This window comes from Amblyomma americanum, chromosome 8 (assembly GCF_052857255.1).
Source record: "Amblyomma americanum isolate KBUSLIRL-KWMA chromosome 8, ASM5285725v1, whole genome shotgun sequence".
Taxonomy (NCBI): domain Eukaryota; kingdom Metazoa; phylum Arthropoda; class Arachnida; order Ixodida; family Ixodidae; genus Amblyomma; species Amblyomma americanum.
In genome coordinates, this window is record NC_135504.1 from 67,319,306 (window position 1) to 67,342,720 (window position 23,415).

A 23,415-nucleotide genomic window follows, 5' to 3' on the forward strand; every position below is an offset into this window, starting at 1 on the left:
AGGTATTAATAGAAGAGACAGTAGAAAGGATTACTCTTATGTTAGATGTTGGCGGCTTTTTCGTGCACTGGTTACCCGCGCAGCATTGTGGTGGTGTCTCTCATTTTTTATGCATAGCTATCCGGAACAAACGTTCTGCTACCCAATGCACAAGGGCACAAAAGTAGCAGTACATGCTGTTTGTGCACACCCATGCTGTATTCTCCGGAATTTCATCTTCCCAAACGCCCCAGAGAGCTTTCAGCTTTGGCTGCATCGAAGACTTGACTATTTTTTCGGCTTTCACATGGTCTAGCCAAGCAACCCAAGCCAAGATAAAAGCCATGCACCATGGTGACGAGGCGAGTCGTAAATGAATACGCTGTCAGAAACACTCAGGACATATTTTCGCACTGTCCACTAGCTAAAAAGAATCCGCGACTTAGCTGACAGAGCTGCACCCTAATTCTTGTGTGACATGACCAGGTATGGCTATCATTCGCAAGAAATTTCTAATGGTAGAATACTGTCTAAACGCTAGCTTATCCCCATTGGTATGCTGTTATGGTCCATGATTTTTTTCTTCCGCGCAAGAACGTCTTAACAGGGCGCCATAAAAGAGGCATTAACACCGACAGGAGTATGAACCACAGCTGAAACGGGTTACAAAGTCTATCGGTAACCCTCGTTTAATGTCACGCCATATCCTGTTTATAACAAAATTCCAGAGTTGTGCACCAAGCAAATTCTTATTCCAATCAAAATGATGGAAATTGTTGTACTCACTGTAGCGTGCTAATCATTTCAGCCGTAATGTCCGACGTTGAGAACTTTGCGGCAATTAATCAATATATAAATAAATGAATACTCACGTCAACCTTTTCTATAACTTCAGATTTTTTTACTGGATGTTTCGTCCTCTTGGAACTGTACGCTTGCTGGCTTTCAACGAGCACCAATTTCTAGTTCTGTTCTTCTACCTTTGCTTGGTTCACGTTTCAATTTGGGGAGTACGAAGCTCAAAGACAAATGAAGAGAGGGCGAATCGCCCCTGAGAACACTGCGCTGTTGGAAATAGCCCGTTTCCAACGGTTTCTGCAACTGAATTCCTTGAGTCATGAGCCTCAGCTCTGTTTCCTGCAGCGGATATTCAACATTTGGGTTTTCTTTGGAGTGTGCACTTATGCAGTTCCCGGCAATGCGAGGTGTCTATGACCGTCTCGCGGTGCAAATTCCCCGACTAAATCTATATTTGTTCCGATCGTGGTTCTCTCTGCCGAACCTTTGTGCAACATGTGATGAAACCGAAACACTATACAGCTTAAGTAGAATTTCAGGTCGTTCGTTTCTTCGCGGAAGGTTTACGAATCCTTCCTCTATTGTCGTTCGGAGTGGAAGATGGACAGGAGGGGTGCTTGTAGATGATGACGTCTGAGCACATATTTACAGTATACATATACAGAGAATACAACCGGAAGAAGCAGAAATGATTTTACAAAAGAACAAACTTTGCATTACTTTACTCATCGACCCGACGGGTTTGAGCCTAAGTAGCAACACCTTACATGCTAAGCATGGAGCCCATGCTCCGACAGAATTGCCCTCCATGCGTTCACTTGCGCTTTTAAAGCCTTAATTAACAAAGGAGTAAGGGCGGTCATTTCCAGTGTCCCGTCCTAAGCATCAATTCTCCAGTCAAAAATAACATGCGAGATGGGGGCTACCTCGTGGGTTGGGCTTTACCTCGAACCCAGGGTCACGTTAACAACACAAACCAAATCAAAAACAAATACGCCACCACTCTCTCTCAAGTAAGAGCATCCTCACGCTCTTCCTTCAGAGCTATTCTTCTGACTTCCCTCAGGCAGACCGCCACGCCCCACCCCTTTCCGCTCACGTTGCTCGTCAAGTTCTTGACACTGATGTGCTCCCACCCATCATCAGCCCGTGTCGCCCGTCAGCAACAGAAGAGGAAGCGAAAGGGCCACGAAACCTCCACACCACCGACGGCGGGACACTCGGCTATTAAGAATGACTGGGCTTATTTGCCGCTCATTGGCAGAAAAACGCCGTAATTGTCCTTTTGAGTGCTCTTTTCCGCCTCGGCAAACCAGATATGGAACGGTCCGGTTTTCTCACGCCTAGTGTGAGTATGGCATATTTGCCTTAACAGGTGTTCGTCATTGCCATCCTTGAAATACGCCTTTGTTTGGCCACGAGGAACTTCAGGACGCTGCCTCTCCGACGATAGCCTGCGTCGTAAGCGGGTCTCGTCAGGACGGCGGCGGTGCGTCAAACGACCCTATCCATTTCCCTTATGCACTTCGCTTGCAGGGGCCCTCGCTTGTAATGGGAGGCCGCTTCCACGGGTACCAGCGACCTGCAAAGGGACGCAGCTGGGAAAGGTCGGTGGCCTTACAACTTTCTCCTCTCCTGTCGACAGTTTGCTTCCCAGCGAAAAGCTTATCTGCAGAATCGCCTTGCTCGATTAGGGCTTCTGCTTTCTATTCCGGTTCTTCTTTCCTTTGGGGCAAGCGCCAGGGGATATGTCCTAAAACCAGTCTGCGATTACCTACATAATGTTATCATTGCGTCTGGATGACTCCTTTGTTAATTATAATTGACAACTTTTTTTTTTCAAGCTCAAAATTCAACTTTGACTACCTTAAATCAGTAATCGTTTCACAATTGCTTGTCTGTACAAGGCACCCTGGCCAATTCCCCACTGGGTATGTGCCTCTCCGACAGAGAACAACAGCAACATCATCATCATCATCGTCTGTGCGCCTTCGCACGAGCAGGTCCAGGCGAGACAGCATCGCGTGCACGTCTCGCCCTGTTCAGAAGAAGGAAGACTGGCAGAGACGAACGTCACGGCCTCATCTACTGCCCGACCTTACAAAGCGTACGAAGGAAAAAGCCACTTAACAACAAGGCCCGACCTGGCAGCAAGTTTTCTAGGCCAGCCCGAACCATCACGTGCCGGGTACCGGAACAGCGCAACCGTGAGCCTTGCAATGGCTAGCAAGACTCCTTCTGCCTGCGGCCAGTCGATCGAGGACAACATAGGTTCCTCGGTGTCGTCCTCTGATACAGGCCACCGGGGGAGTCATCGGAGCCTTCGCCACCTTTTGCCCGTGGCTAAGATCATGGTCCCGATGATGTCCGTCAAAAGGGGTGGCAGCCCTCCAAGAAGCCGGCGGAATCATTCAGCGAAGGCTAAAAACAGTGCTTCACCGGTGCCAGCAGTGGACAGCGCCGCTTCCCTTGGTAGCCCACTTCCTCACTCGGCGGGGCTCAGGGGAAACGAGGACACCAACAGCGAGCATGATGACAAGCTACAGCCGAGCGGGCATCTGCCAGTCGGCGGCCTGGCTACCGCTAGAAGCCAGTCTGCAGGTGGCACCGGGATCACCCACACAAAGTCTTCTGGAGTTACAGCTTTGGACGAGATGGTCATGGAGCGGCTACACTCTCTGGTGAGTGTCTCCTTTCGTGTGCTGCGGCTAGCGGCCATCCATTCTTTGATATTCTCCAGCTCAATAATTCATCATCATATAATCATCATCAACTTGACTACACCCACTGCCGGGCAAAGGCCTCTCCCATGTCTCTCCAATTAACCCTGTCCTTTGCCAGCTGCGCCCACCCTATGCCTGCGAACTTCTTAATTTCATGAATAATTGTGAACGCATTACTGCGAGCGAAGCATGAGTTGATCGCATTCTGGCCCCAATACATTTTATGTAGGGACCACCTCTTAGCTCTCCAGGTACATTAGCGCCTCCCTCCGTCCAAGAAATAAATGGCCAGAGACGCACTGTCACACACTGGAAACCTGCGCGTTTGCTACTACAATGCTATCTCGTGTTGGAAAATGGCTTTTCCACTATCATGGCTTTAATGTCAACAGATTACTGTCAGCCGTGCGACTTCGCATGAGAAACACAGGCTAGTACTCGCGTGCAAGATGGACGCATACAATGGTTTTCCAAAACTTGATCTTACTGCTATTGCTTTCTATGGCGCAATCTATGGTCGCTACTTGCAGTGCTTCCAGCTTTCACAGCCCTTGACCAACTTCCTTGTCATGCCGTTGACATACACTACGTGGTCTGAACTGAAAACTCAACATCAAGTGAAGGAGCATTACGCGCTCTTCTATCCGCTGCAGCAATGCGCACCACCGACGGAGCAAAGCCTCAGGCGTACGGAAGCGCGCATAGTTCATCTGCTCATTCACTCCAGCCTTAATAAGCTATTCTTTCTGGGATGCAGGCCGAGGAAGGTGCCTACGCCAGTACTCCGAAGAACGGCATCCTGCAGTGCGACGTCCGCTGGCAGGCAGTCGCGGTGTGCTCCGCAGTCGTGGTCCTGGTGTTCGTCTTCGTCACAGCGCTCCTGGTACGTAGATGGTCCTTTGGACCGCGGATGCTGCAGCGAAAACCAGCCTGCGACAAACCCGGCTGCCAGCACGTGGCCTCCGAGATCCTCAGCCGCCTGGACCACAGCGTCGACCCATGCGACGACATCGAGGCGCACGTGTGCGGGCCCATCAAGTGGGAGAGCGACCTGGTCACCGACACGGCCACCCACATGATGCGCCAGTGGAAGAAGCGTGGTGCCCTGTACCTTGAATCCAAGAGGAGGCCGCATGGTGCGTCTTGTAGCCGTGTTTGCACACAGGGCTGCTGGTGCTGCCATGATAGCTTCGTTCTTGATCATTCGCTAACTCTTTCTCAACCATGCCCATAGAAAGTCGATCGCCCGCGGTCGATGGATGTTAGCGCCAATATCAAAGTTATCATGGTGGCGTTGTGCGTGCACGTCGCCCTATTTCTTCGGTAATGAGTGGCTTAGTGTCATTTTTATGTAGTATTATCTCTGGTCGCCAGTTATCTATTTTAAACCCGCCGTGAAGCCGATCCAGTGTTTTGATCCCTGGCAGCCATGGCTGCCGCATGAGTAAAACTGCAATTTGGGCTATAGTTGGTATTTATTATTGCGCTAGCACTTCTAGTTACCATCCCCCGCATTCGGGTGTTGTCTGTCTGTCTTTCTGTCCGTCCGTCCATCCGTCTGTCTTGCGGTCTGTCTGTATGAAACTGGTTTTGTGGCAGGCTGCTCACCTGCCCATTGGGTGGTGGGCAACCTACCCACCGTGTCAGGCGCAACCCATTTAATCGTGAAAGGCTGCTTGGGAAGACCAACCTGGGTCGCAACCTAACCCAGAAAACCCAAGTCCAACCGATGGCAACACCTGCCATAGCCCCTGCCATGTGCCACTGCGCCACTGCTCACCTGCCCACCAGTGGCTTACTTGCCAAGGTGCAGCCGATGGCAACCAGGCGAGAATTAGGGGCGCTGAGCCATTGCTCACCTGCCCACCGATGGCTTACTTACCAAGTATAGCCGGTGGTTGCTGTTGAGGACCGGCGGTGCTAATTAGGCGGCACCGCCCCTGAACTCACCGAGCTAAGTGCAATGAGCATATGCGGTTAGGAGTACGACGTGATTTGAATTATGCATGCACAGTATCTAAATGGAAAAAGTTGGGGTGGTAAATAGGTGGGAACCCGGTACCACCAGGTAGGTCGTAGCTCCAATCGACAATTGACGTGATTTGGCCGTTAGGAAGATTGTGTCCTAACACACCAACAGCCACCTCAACCTCGCACAGCATCGCAGCCCTGAAACACATGATGCTAGCGCGGATATCTGCATTTGGCCTGATTATCGAAATCGACTGACATGTTTTTTACTACGATGGGGGCACTGTTTTTGTTAACAAATCAGTGGAGTTGGCAAGATGCCGTAGCTTGCTCACTTCCGTTGTGCTGGTGCAGTTGTGGGGAGGAGTACCTGCCTTGCTCCTGGCAGTGCATCACGAGGAGGACAGTGGTTTCGAGAATTTTTCAATCCATCCGCTCTGTCGTTAGCGCCGTCCGCCGCGGGAAGGCGTTATGCATCTGGTCCTACTCCATGAAGGTATGCCCTTGCATATTAATGTCAGGGTCCCATCGCAGCTGCCTTCGCCTTGTACGAAGCGTGCATGCACCCGCACGGGGATTCCGTCTCGGAGCTGAAGGCCTTCATGCGGGAACGCCGCCTGTCGTGGCCCGAGTACCGCTCGATGGGCAGGCACGCGCTGTACGTGCTGCTGGACCTGCTCATCAACTGGGGTGTGCCATTCTGGTTCGAGATGAGCTTGCGGTGTCTGCCCAACGAGACCAGGTGTGTTCCTGACTCTACTGTCACTTTCGGCACGTTTTCGTCGAGGTAGACCGGTCGAAAGCTTCCTGGCTGCAGTGCTATGCGCTCTTTGATACGAGAATAATTAAAATATTCTAACTAAACTTATCTGTTCTCATGCACATGAGTCGGATCCTCCCCTTTTCTTTAAGTATTTTAAAGCATGCAAGCTGCACCTTTCTGCAAATAAATGGTTAACGCCGGCAATGACCACCCAACCACCTGTAACATACATACCAACCGAATCTCAACAAAGATACCTTCTCTATCACAGTCCTTGAATAAAACCATTGATTGAGATTGGAGTAAAGTCTAAATGACTTTGAGGGGAAACACACGGAAGTTCAGAACCTGCTGCGTGACATATTTGTCGAAATGAATGTTTACGACTCATAACGTACTGCCTACCGTGCGGATATTTTGAGGATAGGACACAGCGAACTACGGGCGCGAAAATGGTTGGAGTAGTAACGTATACAAACAGACTGAGTTAAAGAACAGAATGGGATAAAGAACAGACTGAGTTAAAGAGCAGACTGAGTTAGCGAACAACGCCAATTAGTGAGATCGCACCTGAAATGAAATGAAAATGGTAATCTGCAAGGCCCTTTCCGCGGGAAAAGCACAATCTATGTCCCATCGCATAACTGATACAATTCCATGGGAACGTATAAAAGGAGATTGCACAGGTTATGAGGCAAAAAACTAGAAATATATTGCCGCAGCTAGCACAAAACATTCTCTTGAAGTGAATGCCAGTCAATTGATTAGTGCATGGAGGCATCTGAACAGGCTAACGTTTTCGTGCACAATGGGAGTCTTTTTTTTTTTCAGTAGTAGACGCGTCGCCCCACAGTGTCAAGTGAGGCTAGTCTAGCAGGTGAGAACACCATTTGTTTCTGCGCAGATCCGGTGAAAGCAACCGTTAGGGCGCCATGCGCTTTGTTCCAAATAAAAAGTGTGATTCTTCATTACGGCCTCAGGTACAGCCTCTACATCAACCGCGTGAAGATGAACCAATGGCGTCGCCAGCAGCAGATCTCCGCAGACCAAGGCCGTCTAATGCAGTACGCGGTGCAGTTCTACGACATCTTCAACGCCAGCCAGGCCGCACGCACTCGCATCCCGACGCTGCTGCGCCTAGAGAAAGAAATTCACGCGATCATCGAACCCTCTGAAAAAGGGTTCGTATAAGCGTCACTCACGCTCATTTTGTGGCAGTTAACGCGCTATCGGTTTGTCATGCCGGCGCCTTCTAGATTTCAGTGCCAGTCGGACGAGCAGTCTCCTACTATCCTTTCTTTCCCTCAGCGGTTCCCTAGCCTCTGTGCCCGGTCCACATGCTCCATGAGTCGGAGAGAACACCCTACAAATAGCTACCTTCCACGAGGGATCGCCAGAGAAAATTCTGTTTCTTTTTCCCCACGACGAGGCACTTCGTAAATGAATCTCCTAGGCAGCTACATCATTTTCCACCGGTTGTGCATGTTGTTCTACCGACGGCTAGAGTAGCATTGCTACGTACACATGAAAAGGCGCGCCCCTGCTCCTAAGGAAAGGAGTCGTTAGTGATGTGTTCAGTATGCCACGGGGAACTAAAACTGTTCCAAACAGCATTCCCCTCTACAGTTCACATGCTCTAACCCTCATCTGCGTAACTTGTCGGAAGAGATTATTCGCTCCGGATGTAGTGAAAATTCTTGTTTGGAATAGTGCAGGGGTCACTCAAGCCCTCTGTAGTCCGTAAAAGCTAGATGGCCTTGACGCCTGTCCTGACGTTTCTTGGCATTGCAGAGCAGCCATAAGTGGTCACGCATTCAACCTGCGACAGGTGAATGCCAGAAAGTGACCCGCCGTTCTTTGAGACTGAGAACTCAGTAGTAGAAGGTCTGATTTGTAGAGTGATAATAATTTCAGTGGTTCAGAAAGCAGATTATCTAGAAAACTTGACAGTCTAGAATGGAGGAAAACAAAATTATAAAAGCGTGAAAATGTGTGGCCAGAAGCAAAATACTAAGAAAAGAGGACCACACACAGGTCTCCTCTGGTGAACGGTGCGTGCAGTAGCTATCCAGTTATCGCTGGCATTGTATAGAAGTTGCACACAGGTCGGCGAATCTTACTTATTGTCCTCAGGAACATGTTAGGAGCCGCTATGCCCTTAAAGGCTACTCCGTGCCTCTTTCCAGCTATGTTCGTTTTAACTCTGGTGCAAAAAGGCTCATTCACTGCGGGGAAAATAGTGCTTAAAAATTTTTCTGCACTAAGGTTCGACTCGCAATGTCAAGGCCAAAAATAACTGAGCCATTACAGTGCGCAAACAGCTGGTGGTAGCGATACCTGTGTTAGTATTTTTAGCGTCCTGTAGATCTAAGTTCCATTTTCGCTGAATGTGGCGTTATTATCCTTAGAACGGAGTAATCAGTCCATACCGGCCCATTTAATTTTTTTCTCAATGCACTGCACACAGTCTACAGGTTTGTTTTCACGAGGTTGTACCAGTACTTACCCGTCTGCAACAGTTATTTTGCATGTCCAACGTTCTTGGACAAGCATATTAGGTTCTAGAAAACTGTAAGGTACTGGTATAGTAATATTGAAAGTAATTATCCATTCTTCCGATATGTAGCAAAATCTTTGCTTTATAGTGTTCCCATCACTCGCATCGAGCAGTTAATACTGCCATATAGAAAGCCAACGAGAAACGCTTTTGACGGTAGCAAAAACGTTAATAGCAAAAAAATTACAGCATGCCAACGAGAGATCTGCGGATATATGGCGTGTTATAGTGAAATATCGCAATGTATGAAAAAAAAATGCGCTTAAAAACGCTTTCCCATTCGAAAATGCTTTTTTCCAAAAATATTGCGCATGCGATTCTTTGGCGCATCGATTCAGCATAGACCTGAGGTGGCATCACTTAACACAAGGCCGCACTGTTATGAAAACGCCACTTCTATTTGTCACCAGTCACCTTGCGTGATGAATGCCTATTAATTGTGTCCCCACAGGGAGAACGACGCTCAAGTGCCGACAGTTGCTCAAGTGCCGTTGAGGGTTGCCTCCGTCTTCACACCAAACATCACCACCGACATGTGGCTGAGCTTCCTGAACGAGCATCTGCGGCCCTACCACTTCCAGGCCAGTGACCACATCTTGATCGACGACTTCAGTTTGACGAAAATGATGAACACACTCTTTCTGCGCTTCAGGTGGGTGGCCATGTCCTCCGTGGATGGTGTATTGGTCGCATGGTTAAATTTCCAGTGAAATCATCAAGGATTAAGTAATGATCAATTCAAGTTTATTTGCATCTATACATGTACAGATGACGGGAGTACAGACAAAAAGCCAAATGAATTCGGGTTGACGGGGTCTGTACCCCCTACAGAAATGGCACTGTGCACAATAAAGAGAACAAAAACATACAATACTGGATAAACGAGAGAAAAAAAGCATTAGTCAACATTGTATTACAGAAATACATACGGGTAAAAAAAATCAACGATAGAATGCTGCAAGGAATTATATTACAGAAAGCGAATAATATAAAATAATGCAAATAATACAGCCTTCAAATTCACATCTATAAATAATAAGTTAGTTACAAGCACAGAAAATTGGTAAGCATTCATGGCGTCAGTGTATACCAGAGCAAAAAAAATCCACAATGAGCTCATAAAAGGAGAGATACGTGTCTATGGAGTTTCTAATGAGTTTAACAAAGATGGCAGTGCATTGCAGATCATTGGTCCGGACTCGATTTTTTCTGAATCGCCGAGTGGTAAGTGCGCTTAAAGGGGCTCTAAAAGGGTCTCTCAATAATGTCGCGGTATTCCTACGTTGTTAAAGGACGCCGGTTCACAAATATCCTCTAGCAAGAATTTTTAACGCGTTGTGTGGAAGCTGAGTTATGGGCAGTTAAATTTTGAATTTTCGCGTTTTCGCGCTTTTCCCTCTCCTCTTGTCACTTTTGCACAGAAAAATGTCGACGCTCCCCCTGCGGTACCACCCACTCAGTCCCTCCGACGGCTGCCAACGCGTGCAGGAGTTCCCCGGGAGGGGAGGACGCGGCCATGGTAGCTGCGTGACGTCAGAATAAGTTGGCACCGCTAATCAGCAGAAAGGCTACGCTGGCCACTGCACGAGAACACTTTGCTACCACCGCAACCAATCACCCCACGCGTTGAACAACTCTCTCACGTTGTGTATTGCATGTTGTCGTCTTCATCAACTTTTATCCATACACAAGAGTCCAGAACACAAATCTCTTGCAATGCTTTCTTAAGGTGCATTAAGCGAACGCAAAATTTTATGCTGTGCTACCACTAATCTCCCCCATCACCGATTTCGCGGTTCTTTGCCTGAAGCATGGCCCTGAAACCTTAGCCTCGAAGCGAAATAAAATGCGGTATGCTAGCGCACATAGCCCTCATTTCGCCAAGCAAGCTAAATCGGCTGTAATTTTTGTATACATAAATGTATAAGTAACGCTTTATGTTTTTCAGAACCTTTAGGTTCCAGATGTTCTCCCGCACTTGTCAAAGGCATCGACGTTTCAACGCCTTGCCTACCATTCATTCCGAAGTCATTCAAGTCTTAAACCGAGACTGTCTATGAGAACTACGGAAATTTAGTCTCTTCGGCACACAGAAACGGAACTTTGAAAAAATTACAGGCCAAATCATTTTTTCACCGGCTTCCAATAAAAAAGATTACACTTTCATTATTAAACTTTCATGTCAAAACAAGTCGGAATATTTTACCGAAATTTGAGTTCTCACCAAGCGGCCCCCAATTTCACGTTGTAGAATCATCAGAAAAGAGGACGAGAATTCAAGTACTTTGTAATGATCCCCATAATGCGCAGGTCCACACGGGACGGAGAGGCAAAGAGACACCGTATGGCTCAGTTTAAACAAACAGGTATATTCAATAATTACACATGATTAAGGTTATACATCAGAGGCTGGGGCGTCCGAGCTTACGTGCCGACGACTTCATGGGGGCGATAGAGTGGCTCCGGAGTTGGGCTCGAGCGGTTGCTGGCAGAAGCTGCACGCCGTCGGGCTTCGGCGCTGAAGGCCCTCTTCGTAGCGATGTCGTCCTGAGCGTGGATGCAGTAGAATTTCAATAGTCGTCCGTTTCTTCGAGGATGGATCACAAACCCTTCCTCTAGTGTCGTTCGGCTTGGAAGATGAACAGGAGGCGAGCTTGTAGATGATGACAGCAGAGCATAATTTTACAACAGAACAAACTTTGCACTACTTTACTCATCGACCGGGCAGGTTAGTGCCTAAGTAGCATCACATTACATGCTAAGCATGGAGCCCCAGCTCAGACTGGACTGCATCCGTTTACATGCGCTTTTAAGCACTTGATTAACAAAGGACTAAGGGCGGTCATTTTCAGTGGCCCGCCCAAAGCATCAATTCTCCAATCCAAAATAACATGCGAGATGGGGACCACCCCTTGGGTGGGGCTTAGCCTCGAACCCAGAGTCTGTTAACAATACAAACTAAATAAACAACAAAAACGCCACCACTCTCTCTCAAGTGAGAGTGTACACAGGCTCTCTCTTCGGAGCTAATTCACTAGCGCCTGTCTTTCCACATTCTTGGCGAGTCTTGCCTGTCCGCCATGACAGGTGTCCGTCACGGCCCTTCTGGGAAGCTGTGGGTGCCTTCCCGGCGATAGCCCACGACAAAGGGGGGGGAGGGAAAGAATGTTGTCCCAGTGGCCCGGAAATTGGGGAGGATAAAGCCTGTTTCCCCGGGGCGGCGGCGGGTCCGGTTTTTCTGGTCGTCACTCAAAGAGCATGGCTGGGTAATTGATGATGCCGCTGTCACGGGTCTCCGTCTACGCCGCGCCGTCGAACGTGGATCCTCGTAGCCTACACGGAATGTCACACTCGCTCACCCTCCAGAAGAATGTTCTCCGAACATTTGAGTCCACGCAGCTCCCCTCGTCTTTCTGAATCGCCTCGCACAGTGCGTCCGACAAAACACTTTTCGCTGCACTCAACACCACTGCACAACACCATATGCCTCCGCTGTCAATACTGGCGTCTCCAGGGGCAGCACTGATCTTCTTTTACAGATAAACATGAAACTCAGCACCCAAGCCTCTCCTTTCTAGTCCAAACTGGACGAAATAAATTTACCACAGTTACAAAGGAGCTCCCACTTCTAGCACGATCACGGCACAGACAAAAATATAGATAACGAAAGGAAGTAGGGCAGGTTCTGCATGCGCTCCGCATGCTCTCCTGTGAAGGTGTTACTTAATGACAGAAAGGTTTAACTACCAACTCCGATAACTTAACACATAAGCACATAGCAATGTTATGAGCTGCGGCATTACACAATTCTAACCAGTTCACAACTCCGCTCTGTTTACGCCATTAGTCCGACTTAGCTTTCCGATTTCGCAGCGGATATCGGCCTTCATGAGTCATACTAAGTAAGTCTGTGCCCCTTTGTCTGCTTTGGGACTCGCGAGGGCTCGTGGCAGGAGCCTCTCCTGGCGTTATCTGCGCGGCAACCTCGCGCGCTTCTTCTTCTAGCAATGCATGAAGTAAATCCGGTGGCATTCCGGCCGTCACCTCGGGCGCCTGCCGAACAAATGCAGGAGAGGGCGTTTCTTGCGAACTATCTGCGCGCTCCGCTTCACTTCTGTCCCCATCAAAATCCGCGCTTTCCCTTTCCTCATTTCGTGAATACTGAACCGGTGCCGACTTGAGGCGATTTGCGTGTATCCTTATCAAACGCCGGTTCACGTCTCGGACTCTGAAGTTTACCGGAGAAAGCTTCTCGACAACCTCGCACGGTCCTCTCCACTTCGTCTGGAACTTACGAGCTAGCCCAATCTGCCTTTGGCAGTTTTCAATGTACACGCTGTCCCCCACATCAAACGGCGCGTCTCTAGCACTGCGATCGTGCACCTCCTTCCTGCGCTTCGCCGCTTTCTTTAAGGACTCCTTTGCGATGTCCCTCGCCACTTGCAAGCGCGATTCTAGCTCAACCTTATAGTCGTCCAGTGAAGCGTATGGGACACGACGGGGGCCCTCTGGCACTTCACTAGGCTGGTCCGGGTCTCGGCCGTAGAGAAGAAAGAATGGCGATTCGCCCGTGCTCTCGTGTGCTGCGGAATTGTAGGCAAACATTGCATACGGGAGCCACAAGTCCCAGTCCCGCTGGTCGCGCGAAACAAAATGCGACAGGAACCCGGCCACGGTTTGGTTCAGTCGCTCCACCGCGCCGTTGCAAGCCGGATGGTACGGTGTTGTCTGCTTCTTAGCGATCTTAAGCAGCTCGCAAACTCTCCTCATTAGCTGCGACACGAAGTTCGTTCCCCGATCTGTCAAGAGTTGCCTCGGGGGTCCATGTCGGAGCACGATCTGTTCGACAAATGCTCTTGCAACCGTGTCTGCCTTCTGATCTGGGAGTGCTACCGCTTCCGCGTATTTTGAAAGGTGGTCGACAAATACTAAAATGTACTTGTTTCCGGAAGTGGTCGTGGGCAATGGGCCCATTAAGTCCATACCTGTCCGCTCGAAGGGAGCCGAAACCTCAGGGAACGGCTGAATTGGAGCTGGTCTTCGTCCCTTGGGTGTTTTTCTTTCGAGACAGGAATGACACTTCGCACAGTAGTCTCTAACATCCTGTCGCATGCCACTCCAAAAGTACAAACGCTCCACACGCCTGCGTGTCTTCGCTACGCCAAAATGACCGGCGCATGGCGCATCGTGAAACGCGCGAAGAACCCTTTCTGTCCACGACCGAGGTATGACGACTCTCTCCCAAGCGGTTTTCTCTGGTCTCCCTTTCCTGGTTGGCCTCGTGCGCCGACACAGGGTGCCGTCTTTGTCAATGAAATAACCTAGCTGTTCGGGATGAGACGGTGCGCCCTCTAAGCTTTCGATTATTCGCTTCAGGTCAGGATCTTTGCACTGCTCTGTGCGTAATTCGGCGGGGTCGACTACGGGGACAAACTCTTCTATAGCTGCCACGGCAGCTGTGCGGCTGAGTGCATCAGCATTCAGATGTGTCTTTCCTGACTTGTGCTCAACTTCAAAGCAGTATTCCTGTAGGTGTAGATTCCATCTAGCGAGTCGCGAGCTAGGGTCCCTGACACTCATCACCCATTTCAGAGGATGGCAGTCTGTGACTAGCTTAAATTTGCGGCCGTAAAGGTAGCATCTGAAGTGCTTTACTGCCCAGACAACGGCGAGGCACTCCCTTTCCGTAGCTCCGTACTTTTGCTCTGTGGCGCTCAACTGTCGGCTAGCAAAAGCAACGGGATGTTCTTTGCCCTCGATAACCTGAGATAGCACGGCACCAACTGCGAACTTTGACGCATCTGTGGCCATAACGAAGGGCAAACTAAAATCCGGGTGGCGTAACAGCGGTGCACTCATTAGCTTCCTTTTCAGGGCCCCAAAAGCATTCTCCGCGTTTTCGTCCCAACGAAAGGCGACATTTTTGGCTGTTAAGGCGGTGAGCGGCTTAGCGAGCTTGGCGAACTCCTCTATGTGCCTTCGGTAGTAACCGATCAGGCCGAGAAACTGCCGGACCTGGCGGACGCTAGTCGGGGATGGAAAATCCGAGACACACCTTAGTTTCTCAGGGTCCGGTCGCACGCCGTCAGCTGAAACAACGTGCCCGAGGTATTTCACCTCGTTTTTGAGGAATTGGCACTTAGAGGGCTTCAGTTTGAGACCCGCTGCTCTTAGTCGCACCAAAACCTGCTCAATATCGCGCAAATGGTTATCAAAACTGCCACTGTATATGATAATGTCATCCATATACACGAAGCACAGCCTCCCCAGAAGACCTGCCAGGATAACATCAGCGGTTCTCTGCCAGACAGCAGGGCTGTTGGCCAGACCCATCGGCATTCTTTTCCATTCATAGTGCCCTGAGGGCGTGTTGAATGCCGTTTTCTCGGCATCTGCCGGATCCATTGCTATCTGCCAGAATCCCGCCGCCATGTCCACTACCGTGAAGTACCTGGCAGAGCCCAGCTGAGAAAGCGTCTCCTGTATATTGGGGATGGGGTATGGATCGATGCGAGTTACGGCATTTAGTTTGCGGTAGTCCACTACCAATCGATACGAGCCATCTGGCTTTTCCACCAATAGTGCTGGTGCTCCCCAGGGTGACTTTGAGTGTTCGACAATGCCGCGATCAATCAGGTCCTGCACCTGCCGCTCCATCTCCTCACGTTGGGAGTAAGGAATCCTGTACGCACGCTGGTAAACGGGCGATGAAGTGCCGGTTTCTATCCTGTGCTTTATAACGCCACAGCAGCCCAAATCCAGGTTGGACGCGGCGAATACCTCCGAGTAGTCGTTCAGCAAACCAGCCAGAGCCTCCCTCTCCCTGGATTTTACGTGAGAAAGATCGGACGACATCTTTGGAGCAGCCGAAGGACTAGCATGCTCTACAGTTGCGAGTACCGTATCGGTGGGCTCACGTTGCTCTATCGCAGAGGTGAAGAAAGCCAATGTTTTGTTCTTGGGAAGGCTCAGTGGCTGCTGGCTACAGTTAACCACCCGTAGGGGCACTCTGTGGGCGTCATTAACTGTCACGAGGCACGCGGCTGCCTTCAGGCCATTGCTGAGAGAGTCGACCGACTCAAGCACTCCCACGGCGCCGCTCTCTACATCTGAAGGCACAAACGCGTACAAAATGTGCTCCGACCAAGGAAGGACGACCGCCTCCTCGACCAGCCGGACGGCAACCCGCGAATATACCTTCTCCAATGATCCCACTGTTTGACGGGTGTCAATATCGGTAATGCGAATCTCAGCCCCTCTCCTGTTCAAAAACGGAACTTTTGAGCCGCCCGCATTAACCTCTTCCTCAGAGAATGAGACTACTACCTTCCCTTTTCTCAAAAAATCCTGCCCTAATATACCTGACACTCCGTTTGGCGGAGACACCGTGTCCGGGCATACGTAGCAGGGGTGCTCCAATGCAATTCCGCCGAGAGAGAAGTGTAACCGGTAGAGTCCACTTATGCCAAGAGGATCCCCCGTTATGCCTACAAATTTGGTTGCCATACCACCAGACGCTTCACACCTCGCGGTCCCCCTTCCTTCGAAGCGTGTTAAAACTGCTCTCCTTAAGCAATGTCACCTTTGACCCCGTATCTATCAACAATTCCATACAACAACCATTTAACTTGCAACGCACAACAGGGCATGCCTCGTCGGCCACACAAACTACCACCACCTCATCATCTACTGCTCCCTCCCCACGCTCCTCAGGCTGGGGAGGACTAACTAGTTTTTTGACTCGGTATCTGGAGCCCCGCTGTAGGCTTGCTTAGGGCGTGTCTCGCCTGCTTCTCTTTGTGGCTCCCCACGGCGCACGTTTTGGCAGAACCTGGCGATGTGTCCGCGACCCTGGCAAGCGAAGCATACGATTTCTTCAAAATCTCGCATACCGCGCCTGTAGCTTTGTGGCGGTCTCCGGTTTCCAGCGAATGGGCGCTGTTGAGCGCGCGCTTCAACCTGGCATTCTACCTGCTGAGATAGCAGCTGTTCTAAGCGATCTAACCGCTCTGTCAAGAGAGCAACCTCAGGGTTGAGCACCGCTCTCTCTATGACGCGTACTCTCGCTGCGGCTGTCGTTAACGCCTCATTTTGTTCCTCATCCAATGCGGCCTCCACGGCTTGGTCGAAATTGCTCGGCTTGCGCGAGAGCACGAACCGGCGCACGGGGTCTTGCAGACCAGCCACGAACAAAGCGGTCATTTCCTCTTTAAGTATATCCTCCGCGTATTTCTTCTTAAGCTGGTCTCCTTCCTCCTCCCTGCTTAACGTATCGCGCGCTAAGCGCTGAAGCCGCGACGCAAACGTTCGCACGTCCTCCCCTACCATCTGTCCGGCGTCACGGAACCTTTGTACTCGCACGTGACGTGGTTCAGTGTCAAAATGCTCAAACGCGAGCTTCTTAAATTCCGCAAATGATTTTGTTGATTTTACTTTTTCGTCTCGCCATGCAAAATCATGAGCAGCTCCTGCCATCTTACACCTCGCCATTCCCAGCATTTGAGCATCGGACCATCCCCCCATTTTCCCAATCTCTTCTAGCATGGAAAAGAAATCGCAGATTGGAACCCCTGTCTTATCTCCCGTAAACGTCGGAATGACGCTTCCTAATGCCAGCATGCTTTCTCCGAGCGACGGCTGTGGAGTGGGAGCTCCCTCAGATACAGTCATTTTTTTTTTCAAGCCCTCCAGTGCCTCAAGCCTCTCAAATGGGGGTAAAAGTCCCACAATCAGTCCCGTGATTCCCTTTTGATTACAATTTTGAAGTCATGAATGTCAAAGCATTGAGAGGACATTTGCTTTTGAGACCCCACTCCTGACACCAGTGTAATGACCCCCATAATGCGCAGGTCCACACGGGACGGAGAGGCAAAGAGACACCGTATGGCTCAGTTTAAACAAACAGGTATATTCAATAATTACACATGATTAAGGTTATACATCAGAGGCTGGGGCGTCCGAGCTTACGTGCCGACGACTTCATGGGGGCGATAGAGTGGCTCCGGAGTTGGGCTCGAGCGGTTGCTGGCAGAAGCTGCACGCCGTCGGGCTTCGGCGCTGAAGGCCCTCTTCGTAGCGATGTCGTCCTGAGCGTGGATGCAGTAGAATTTCAATAGTCATCGGTTTCTTCGAGGATGGATCACAAACCCTTCCTCTAGTGTCGTTCGGCTTGGAAGATGAACAGGAGGCGAGCTTGTAGATGATGACAGCAGAGCATAATTTTACAACAGAACAAACTTTGCACTACTTTACTCATCGACCGGGCAGGTTAGTGCCTAAGTAGCATCACATTACATGCTAAGCATGGAGCCCCAGCTCAGACTGGACTGCATCCGTTTACATGCGCTTTTAAGCACTTGATTAACAAAGGACTAAGGGCGGTCATTTTCAGTGGCCCGCCCAAAGCATCAATTCTCCAATCCAAAATAACATGCGAGATGGGGACCACCCCTTGGGTGGGGCTTAGCCTCGAACCCAGAGTGTGTTAACAATACAAACTAAATAAACAACAAAAACGCCACCACTCTCTCTCAAGTGAGAGTGTACACAGGCTCTCTCTTCGGAGCTAATTCACTAGCGCCTGTCTTTCCACATTCTTGGCGAGTCTTGCCTGTCCGCCATGACAGGTGTCCGTCACGGCCCTTCTGGGAAGCTGTGGGTGCCTTCCCGGCGATAGCCCACGACAAAGGGGGGGGGGAGGGAAAGAATGTTGTCCCAGTGGCCCGGAAATTGGGGAGGATAAAGCCTGTTTCCCCGGGGCGGCGGCGGGTCCGGTTTTTCTGGTCATCACTCAAAGAGCATGGCTGGGTAATTGATGATGCCGCTGTCACGGGTCTCCGTCTACGCCGCGCCGTCGAACGTGGATCCTCGTAGCATACACGGAATGTCACAACTTACTATATAGTATGCAGATCCCTGCCACATCAACCACTATCCTCTTAGTAATTTTAGGTACAGTCCTGGCCAAAAGTAACCAGGCTGCGTGGTTTGCTTAATTCTATAGTGGAGCTCCCACAAAGGTGCACTAAAGAAAGAAACCGCAAGCTTGATTAGTGCTTGTGCAGAACGATTTTTTTTCTTATACACTCCATAAATCTGCTGCTCCTTTAGAGCCAATGATTTTTTCCTCTTTAGCTAAGGTACCGCCTTAAATATGAACCTTCGATTGCACAAATGGCCGAATGATTTAAGCGCATGACGCTGTAAAACATTTAAGTACGAAACTATTTTAATCACGCACCGATATGTCAACTATCGTAAGAGTTTTATTAGGGTTAAAAATTTACTAACAATGTGGTCAAAGAGGTGAAAGGTGGCATGGTCGGCTTCTACCTGCAACATAGAGTAGTAAATACACATTGAAAAGTTTGCAACTACAGTCATTGTTAGGAGCTTCTGTACTTGCAACCGATTCGAAATCCTTTTTTTTTTACTGTATTCGTTAAACTCCGCTTCGAAACCTGGTTATCCCCCGTGGGCACTTCGAGGAACACACCAGATGGTTACCCACTGTGGTGGCAGTCTGGTTCGCCTGCTGTTCCGCTGGTTGTGGTGTCGATATTATAGCCGAAACAGCTTTATTTCGATGGAGGCGAAATGCAACTTCCGTGTGTTTGCGCGATGTCAGCGCACGTTAGGGAACACCAGCTTGTCTCAGTTTGTCTGAAGCTCCTCCCAAAGGCGGCCCTCATAGCATATATGTCGCCTCGAGACGTTAAACCTCGCATAAAAAGAATGAAAATTAATAATAATAATAATAATTGGTTTTGGGGGAAAGGAAATGGCGCAGTATCTGTCTCATATAACGTTGGACACCTGAACCGCGCCGTAAGGGAGGGGATAACGAGGGAGTGAAAGAAGAAAGGAAGAATGAGGTGCCGTAGTGGAGGGCTCCGGAATAATTTCGACCACCTCGGGATCTTTAACGTGCACTGACGTCGCACAGTACACGGGCGCCTTAGCGTTTTTCCTCCATAAAAACGCAGCCGCCGCGGTCGGGTTCGAGCCCGGGAACTCCGGATCAGTAGTCCAGCGCCCTAACCACTGAGCCACCACGGCGGGGCAGAATTAAAATTGGAAATTCGTTTTTAAGGAAAGTAAATGACGCAGTAACTGTCTCACATATATCGTTGGACACCTGAACCGCGCCGTAAGGGAAGGCATAAAGGAGGGAGTGACAGAAGAAAAGAAATAGGTGCCGTAGTGGAGGGCTCCGGAATAATTTCGACTTCTTGGGGATCTTTAACGTGCACTGACATCGCACAGCACACGGGCGCCTTTGGCGTTTCGCCTCCATCGAAACGCGGCCGCTGCAGTCGGGTTCGAACCCGGGTACTCCGGCTCAGTAGACGAACGCCTTAACCACTGAGCCACCCCGGCGGGTAAACTGCATGCACCACATAACAGACGGTGGTGTTTCCTCAGAGCAGGGCAGCCAACTGTCCGTGGCGCCCTGCTAATGTCACTTTTTCTCGTGTGCGTAGCAGCACTGAAAAGCTCGTCTCAATACCGCATGTGGCGTGATAGTTAGCTAACCACCCGGTTTAAATCCAGTCCGAGTGCCATGGTTCGATTAACTGGTTCTATGACGAGCTTCGTTGCTAGCCAAATCAAACAGCGCTGGGTGCTGATATTGAATTAAGCAGCATATTCTTTGCGAGTAAGTGGACACATACTCCTGAAGCAGAACGCCTACGGCAGCCCACCAACCATGCAGGAAGTACGTCATACAGCTTTCAAAGGAAGCTAAGAGGCCCTCTGACAAATTGAACGCGAGAGCATAGACTCTGTGGGCAGCTTTTAATGCCCGATGCGTAATAAGAGCAGAGATCGCACTGAACAACAAGGGCGACACGCGTAGTTTCGAGGTAAGCTGGAAAAGCTGCCATTTGTTTGCAGAGTTCGTGGTGTAAGTAACCCAAGTTGAAGGCTTATCAGAATTCGGGACAGCGGTGCTGTTCACTGGCTTTATCACTACATTGAGCAAACTACTCCATTTTTTTTTTCTGAAAATAATGCACGATGGTAGCGAAAGCTTCAGCATCTTTTTCTGTGCAGTGTACCGGATGACCATTCGCCTACGTTGCGGCAAAGACTTGTGCGTAGATGTATTCGCTTATACCCCCGCTGCGAAAGAGTCCTTGTGCGCACTAAAAGTTCCGTGAAACGCTGATCAAAGGATCTCAAGAATGTGTCATCATATGGAATCTAGTAGGCGGGTAGTGGAGTGGGGTGTGGTTCAGGTATCTCTTTCAGTTAACTGACCATGTTTTCAATGGATGGAAAGGTACGAGCGTTCTTCAATAGCTACAGTAGTATTAGCCTGTCCCCCCCCCCCCTATTTCTCGTGTTTCTCGTCGCCCCATCTGTATGCTCTATTTTTTATTACGACTCACAGCAATAAGAGGGACGGCATGGTGATGTGATGTACTACAAACCTGCCTCTTGTAACCCCCACCCTACTCTAAACCATCCGGCGAAGGCCAACTTGGGAAACCGAGTACGAACTGGAGGCCAAGAACCGTAGAACGCGATGCATTCTACACTTCGCCTTATTCACGAATCCATCAAGAATTTATAGGCTACTGCGGGAATTTTCCACCCAGTGTGGCTAAGTTGCAGTGGCAAAGGAGTTCAGTGTTAAGTGGTACTGGCAGTCATGCTTTCTGTCAATATTGTGTTAATCATTTCGCGATGCGGATACTACAGCGCTGATCCCTCTGGGAGCCGTGGAACCCTAAGGACAAGCGGCCTAAGTAGTTTTCATAAATACATCAATGCACTCAAGTGTCTGTTGTTGTTCGTATAACTTTAACAGCGTTCAGCTTTGAGCCGAGGAATCGCAAAAGTGATGGCTCGCTTCACGTTCATAGTATTCCAGCGCAACGGCACATAGCCAAAGAAAAGAAGACAAAAAAAAAAGAAGGGCGAACACAGCGCTGTGTTCGTCCTTCTTCTTTTCCGTCTTCTTTAATACTATGAACGTGAATCAAGAATACCAACTAGCCCAAGAACTGACTCTAGTGATGGCTCGCAGGTAGGGACAGGCTCTCTTCACGTCTGCGAAAGCACTGTTGGGAAGACGCTCGCGTCGCTCCAACTGCTCTCCGCGCAGCAACGAAGACATGCTGTACACGCTGGGCTGGTGGTTCGCGCAACAGTTCACGGTCGTCACCTCTCTGGACGGCGGCGTCGTGTCCTATGGCAGCGTGGCACTGGCCCAGGCCAACCGGCCCGTCGACTGCTACGCTTTAGCCGAGAGCCGCTTCCTGCGGCAGCTGTTCCTCGAGAGGGCGCGGACGTCGCTTGGCGCGGTGGGAATGTTTCATGTGGAAAACATTCTCGAGAACATCCGCAACACCACCATCTCAATGCTTGGGTACGCGCGAACACTTGTACCGGCGTGTCGCTGCTACATCTACTGACATCTTCACCCCTCTGTGCGTCTTTTGAGTGGACAATGTTCCGTTGTGATTTATCAAAAGTGTCCCGTGGCATTTGTGCATTATTCGCTATTTGTTTTCTTAAGGCCAACAGGCCCGTCGACTGCTACGCTTTAGCCGAGAGCCGCTTCCGGCGGCAGCTGAGGGCGCGGGCGTCGCTTGGCGCGGTGGGAATGTTCCACGTGGAAAACACTATCGAAAACATCCGCAACACCACCATCTCAATGCTTGGGTACGCGCGAACACTTGTACCGGCGTGTCGCTGCTACATCTACTGACATCTTCACCCCTCTGTGCGTCTTTTGAGTGGACAACGTTCCGTTGTGATTTATCAAAAGTGTCCCGTGGAATTTGCGCATTATTCGCTATTTGTTTTATTAAGGCCAAAAGGCCCGTCGACTGCTACGCTTTAGCCGAGAGCCGCTTCCTGCGGCAGCTGTTCCTCGAGAGGGCGCGGGAGTCGCATGGCGCGGTGGGAATGTTCCATGTGGAAAACATTCTCGAAAATTAATTTTAAAATTTTTTTTACCCCGTGCTTTCGCGCATTTTAGGACGCACCTCATCCATTTTCTCACTCCTGAGAATAAGGCTGAGGTCTGAATTCGATTTGATGGGCTCCTTGGAGTCCTTGTCCGGACAAGGACTTTCGCTGAGGACACCCAATTTTTGAAATAAATTATACCATGTTTTTGGTGCATGATAGCCTAAGTTGCTTATGCGCCATAAAACCCAATACAATACAATACAATACAATGCTTCTGAGAGAACACTGACAGTTCATATTGTCTTGGTGTGATTATAAGAATAAAATAGCTATTTCCTTCCTTTCTTTTGTGCCAAAAGAGCAAGTTACAAAAGCTTGTTTTGATAACGTTTTCAATTACAGCAGAGTTTCATATTACCTTAACGACAAAATGGCCTTATACGTGTCCTGCTCCTTTACAAGTGATCAACAAATTATTTCTCAAATCGTGGTTTGAGGCAAAGAAAAAGAACATAGGTGGTTTTTGACTATGATTTGCGTAGTTTAAATGCTAATTAAGTGTGCTAACATTTCGGTTTTCACATCGGTTCCGGTGTTCAGATCTACTTGCTCACGAAAGGCAGTTGTCCGAATGGCGATAATGGTCCTTTTCTACTTTACATTTATAAAGCTCTGGGAGCCGTACCACTCATGGTGCA

The 23,415-nt window shown here is 49.6% G+C and overlaps 1 protein-coding gene across 1 annotated transcript; it reads left to right on the forward strand.

The window, feature by feature from the left end:
• The first annotated feature begins 2,793 nt into the window (after positions 1 to 2,793).
• On the forward strand, positions 2,794 to 22,511 carry LOC144102462 (uncharacterized). Its single transcript, XM_077635727.1, has 7 exons — positions 2,794 to 3,458; positions 4,258 to 4,636; positions 6,006 to 6,213; positions 7,215 to 7,415; positions 9,243 to 9,443; positions 21,906 to 22,169; positions 22,328 to 22,511. The coding sequence occupies exons 1-7, from the start codon at positions 2,997 to 2,999 to the stop codon at positions 22,509 to 22,511; spliced, it is 1,899 nt and encodes a 632-aa protein (XP_077491853.1). The 5' UTR covers positions 2,794 to 2,996.
• Positions 22,512 to 23,415: the final 904 nt, after the last annotated feature.

What these genes read in the sequence shown, in the direction of transcription:
- LOC144102462 (XM_077635727.1), top strand. Translation starts at nt 2,997, where the DNA reads ATGGCTAGCAAGACTCCTTCTGCCTGCGGCCAGTCGATCGAGGACAAC. An exon ending in TGGAGCGGCTACACTCTCTG is followed by an intron (nt 3,459 to 4,257) that starts GTGAGTGTCTCC and finishes TCTGGGATGCAG; the next exon opens with GCCGAGGAAGGTGCCTACGC. An exon ending in ACACTCTTTCTGCGCTTCAG is followed by an intron (nt 9,444 to 21,905) that starts GTGGGTGGCCAT and finishes CTCTCCGCGCAG; the next exon opens with CAACGAAGACATGCTGTACA.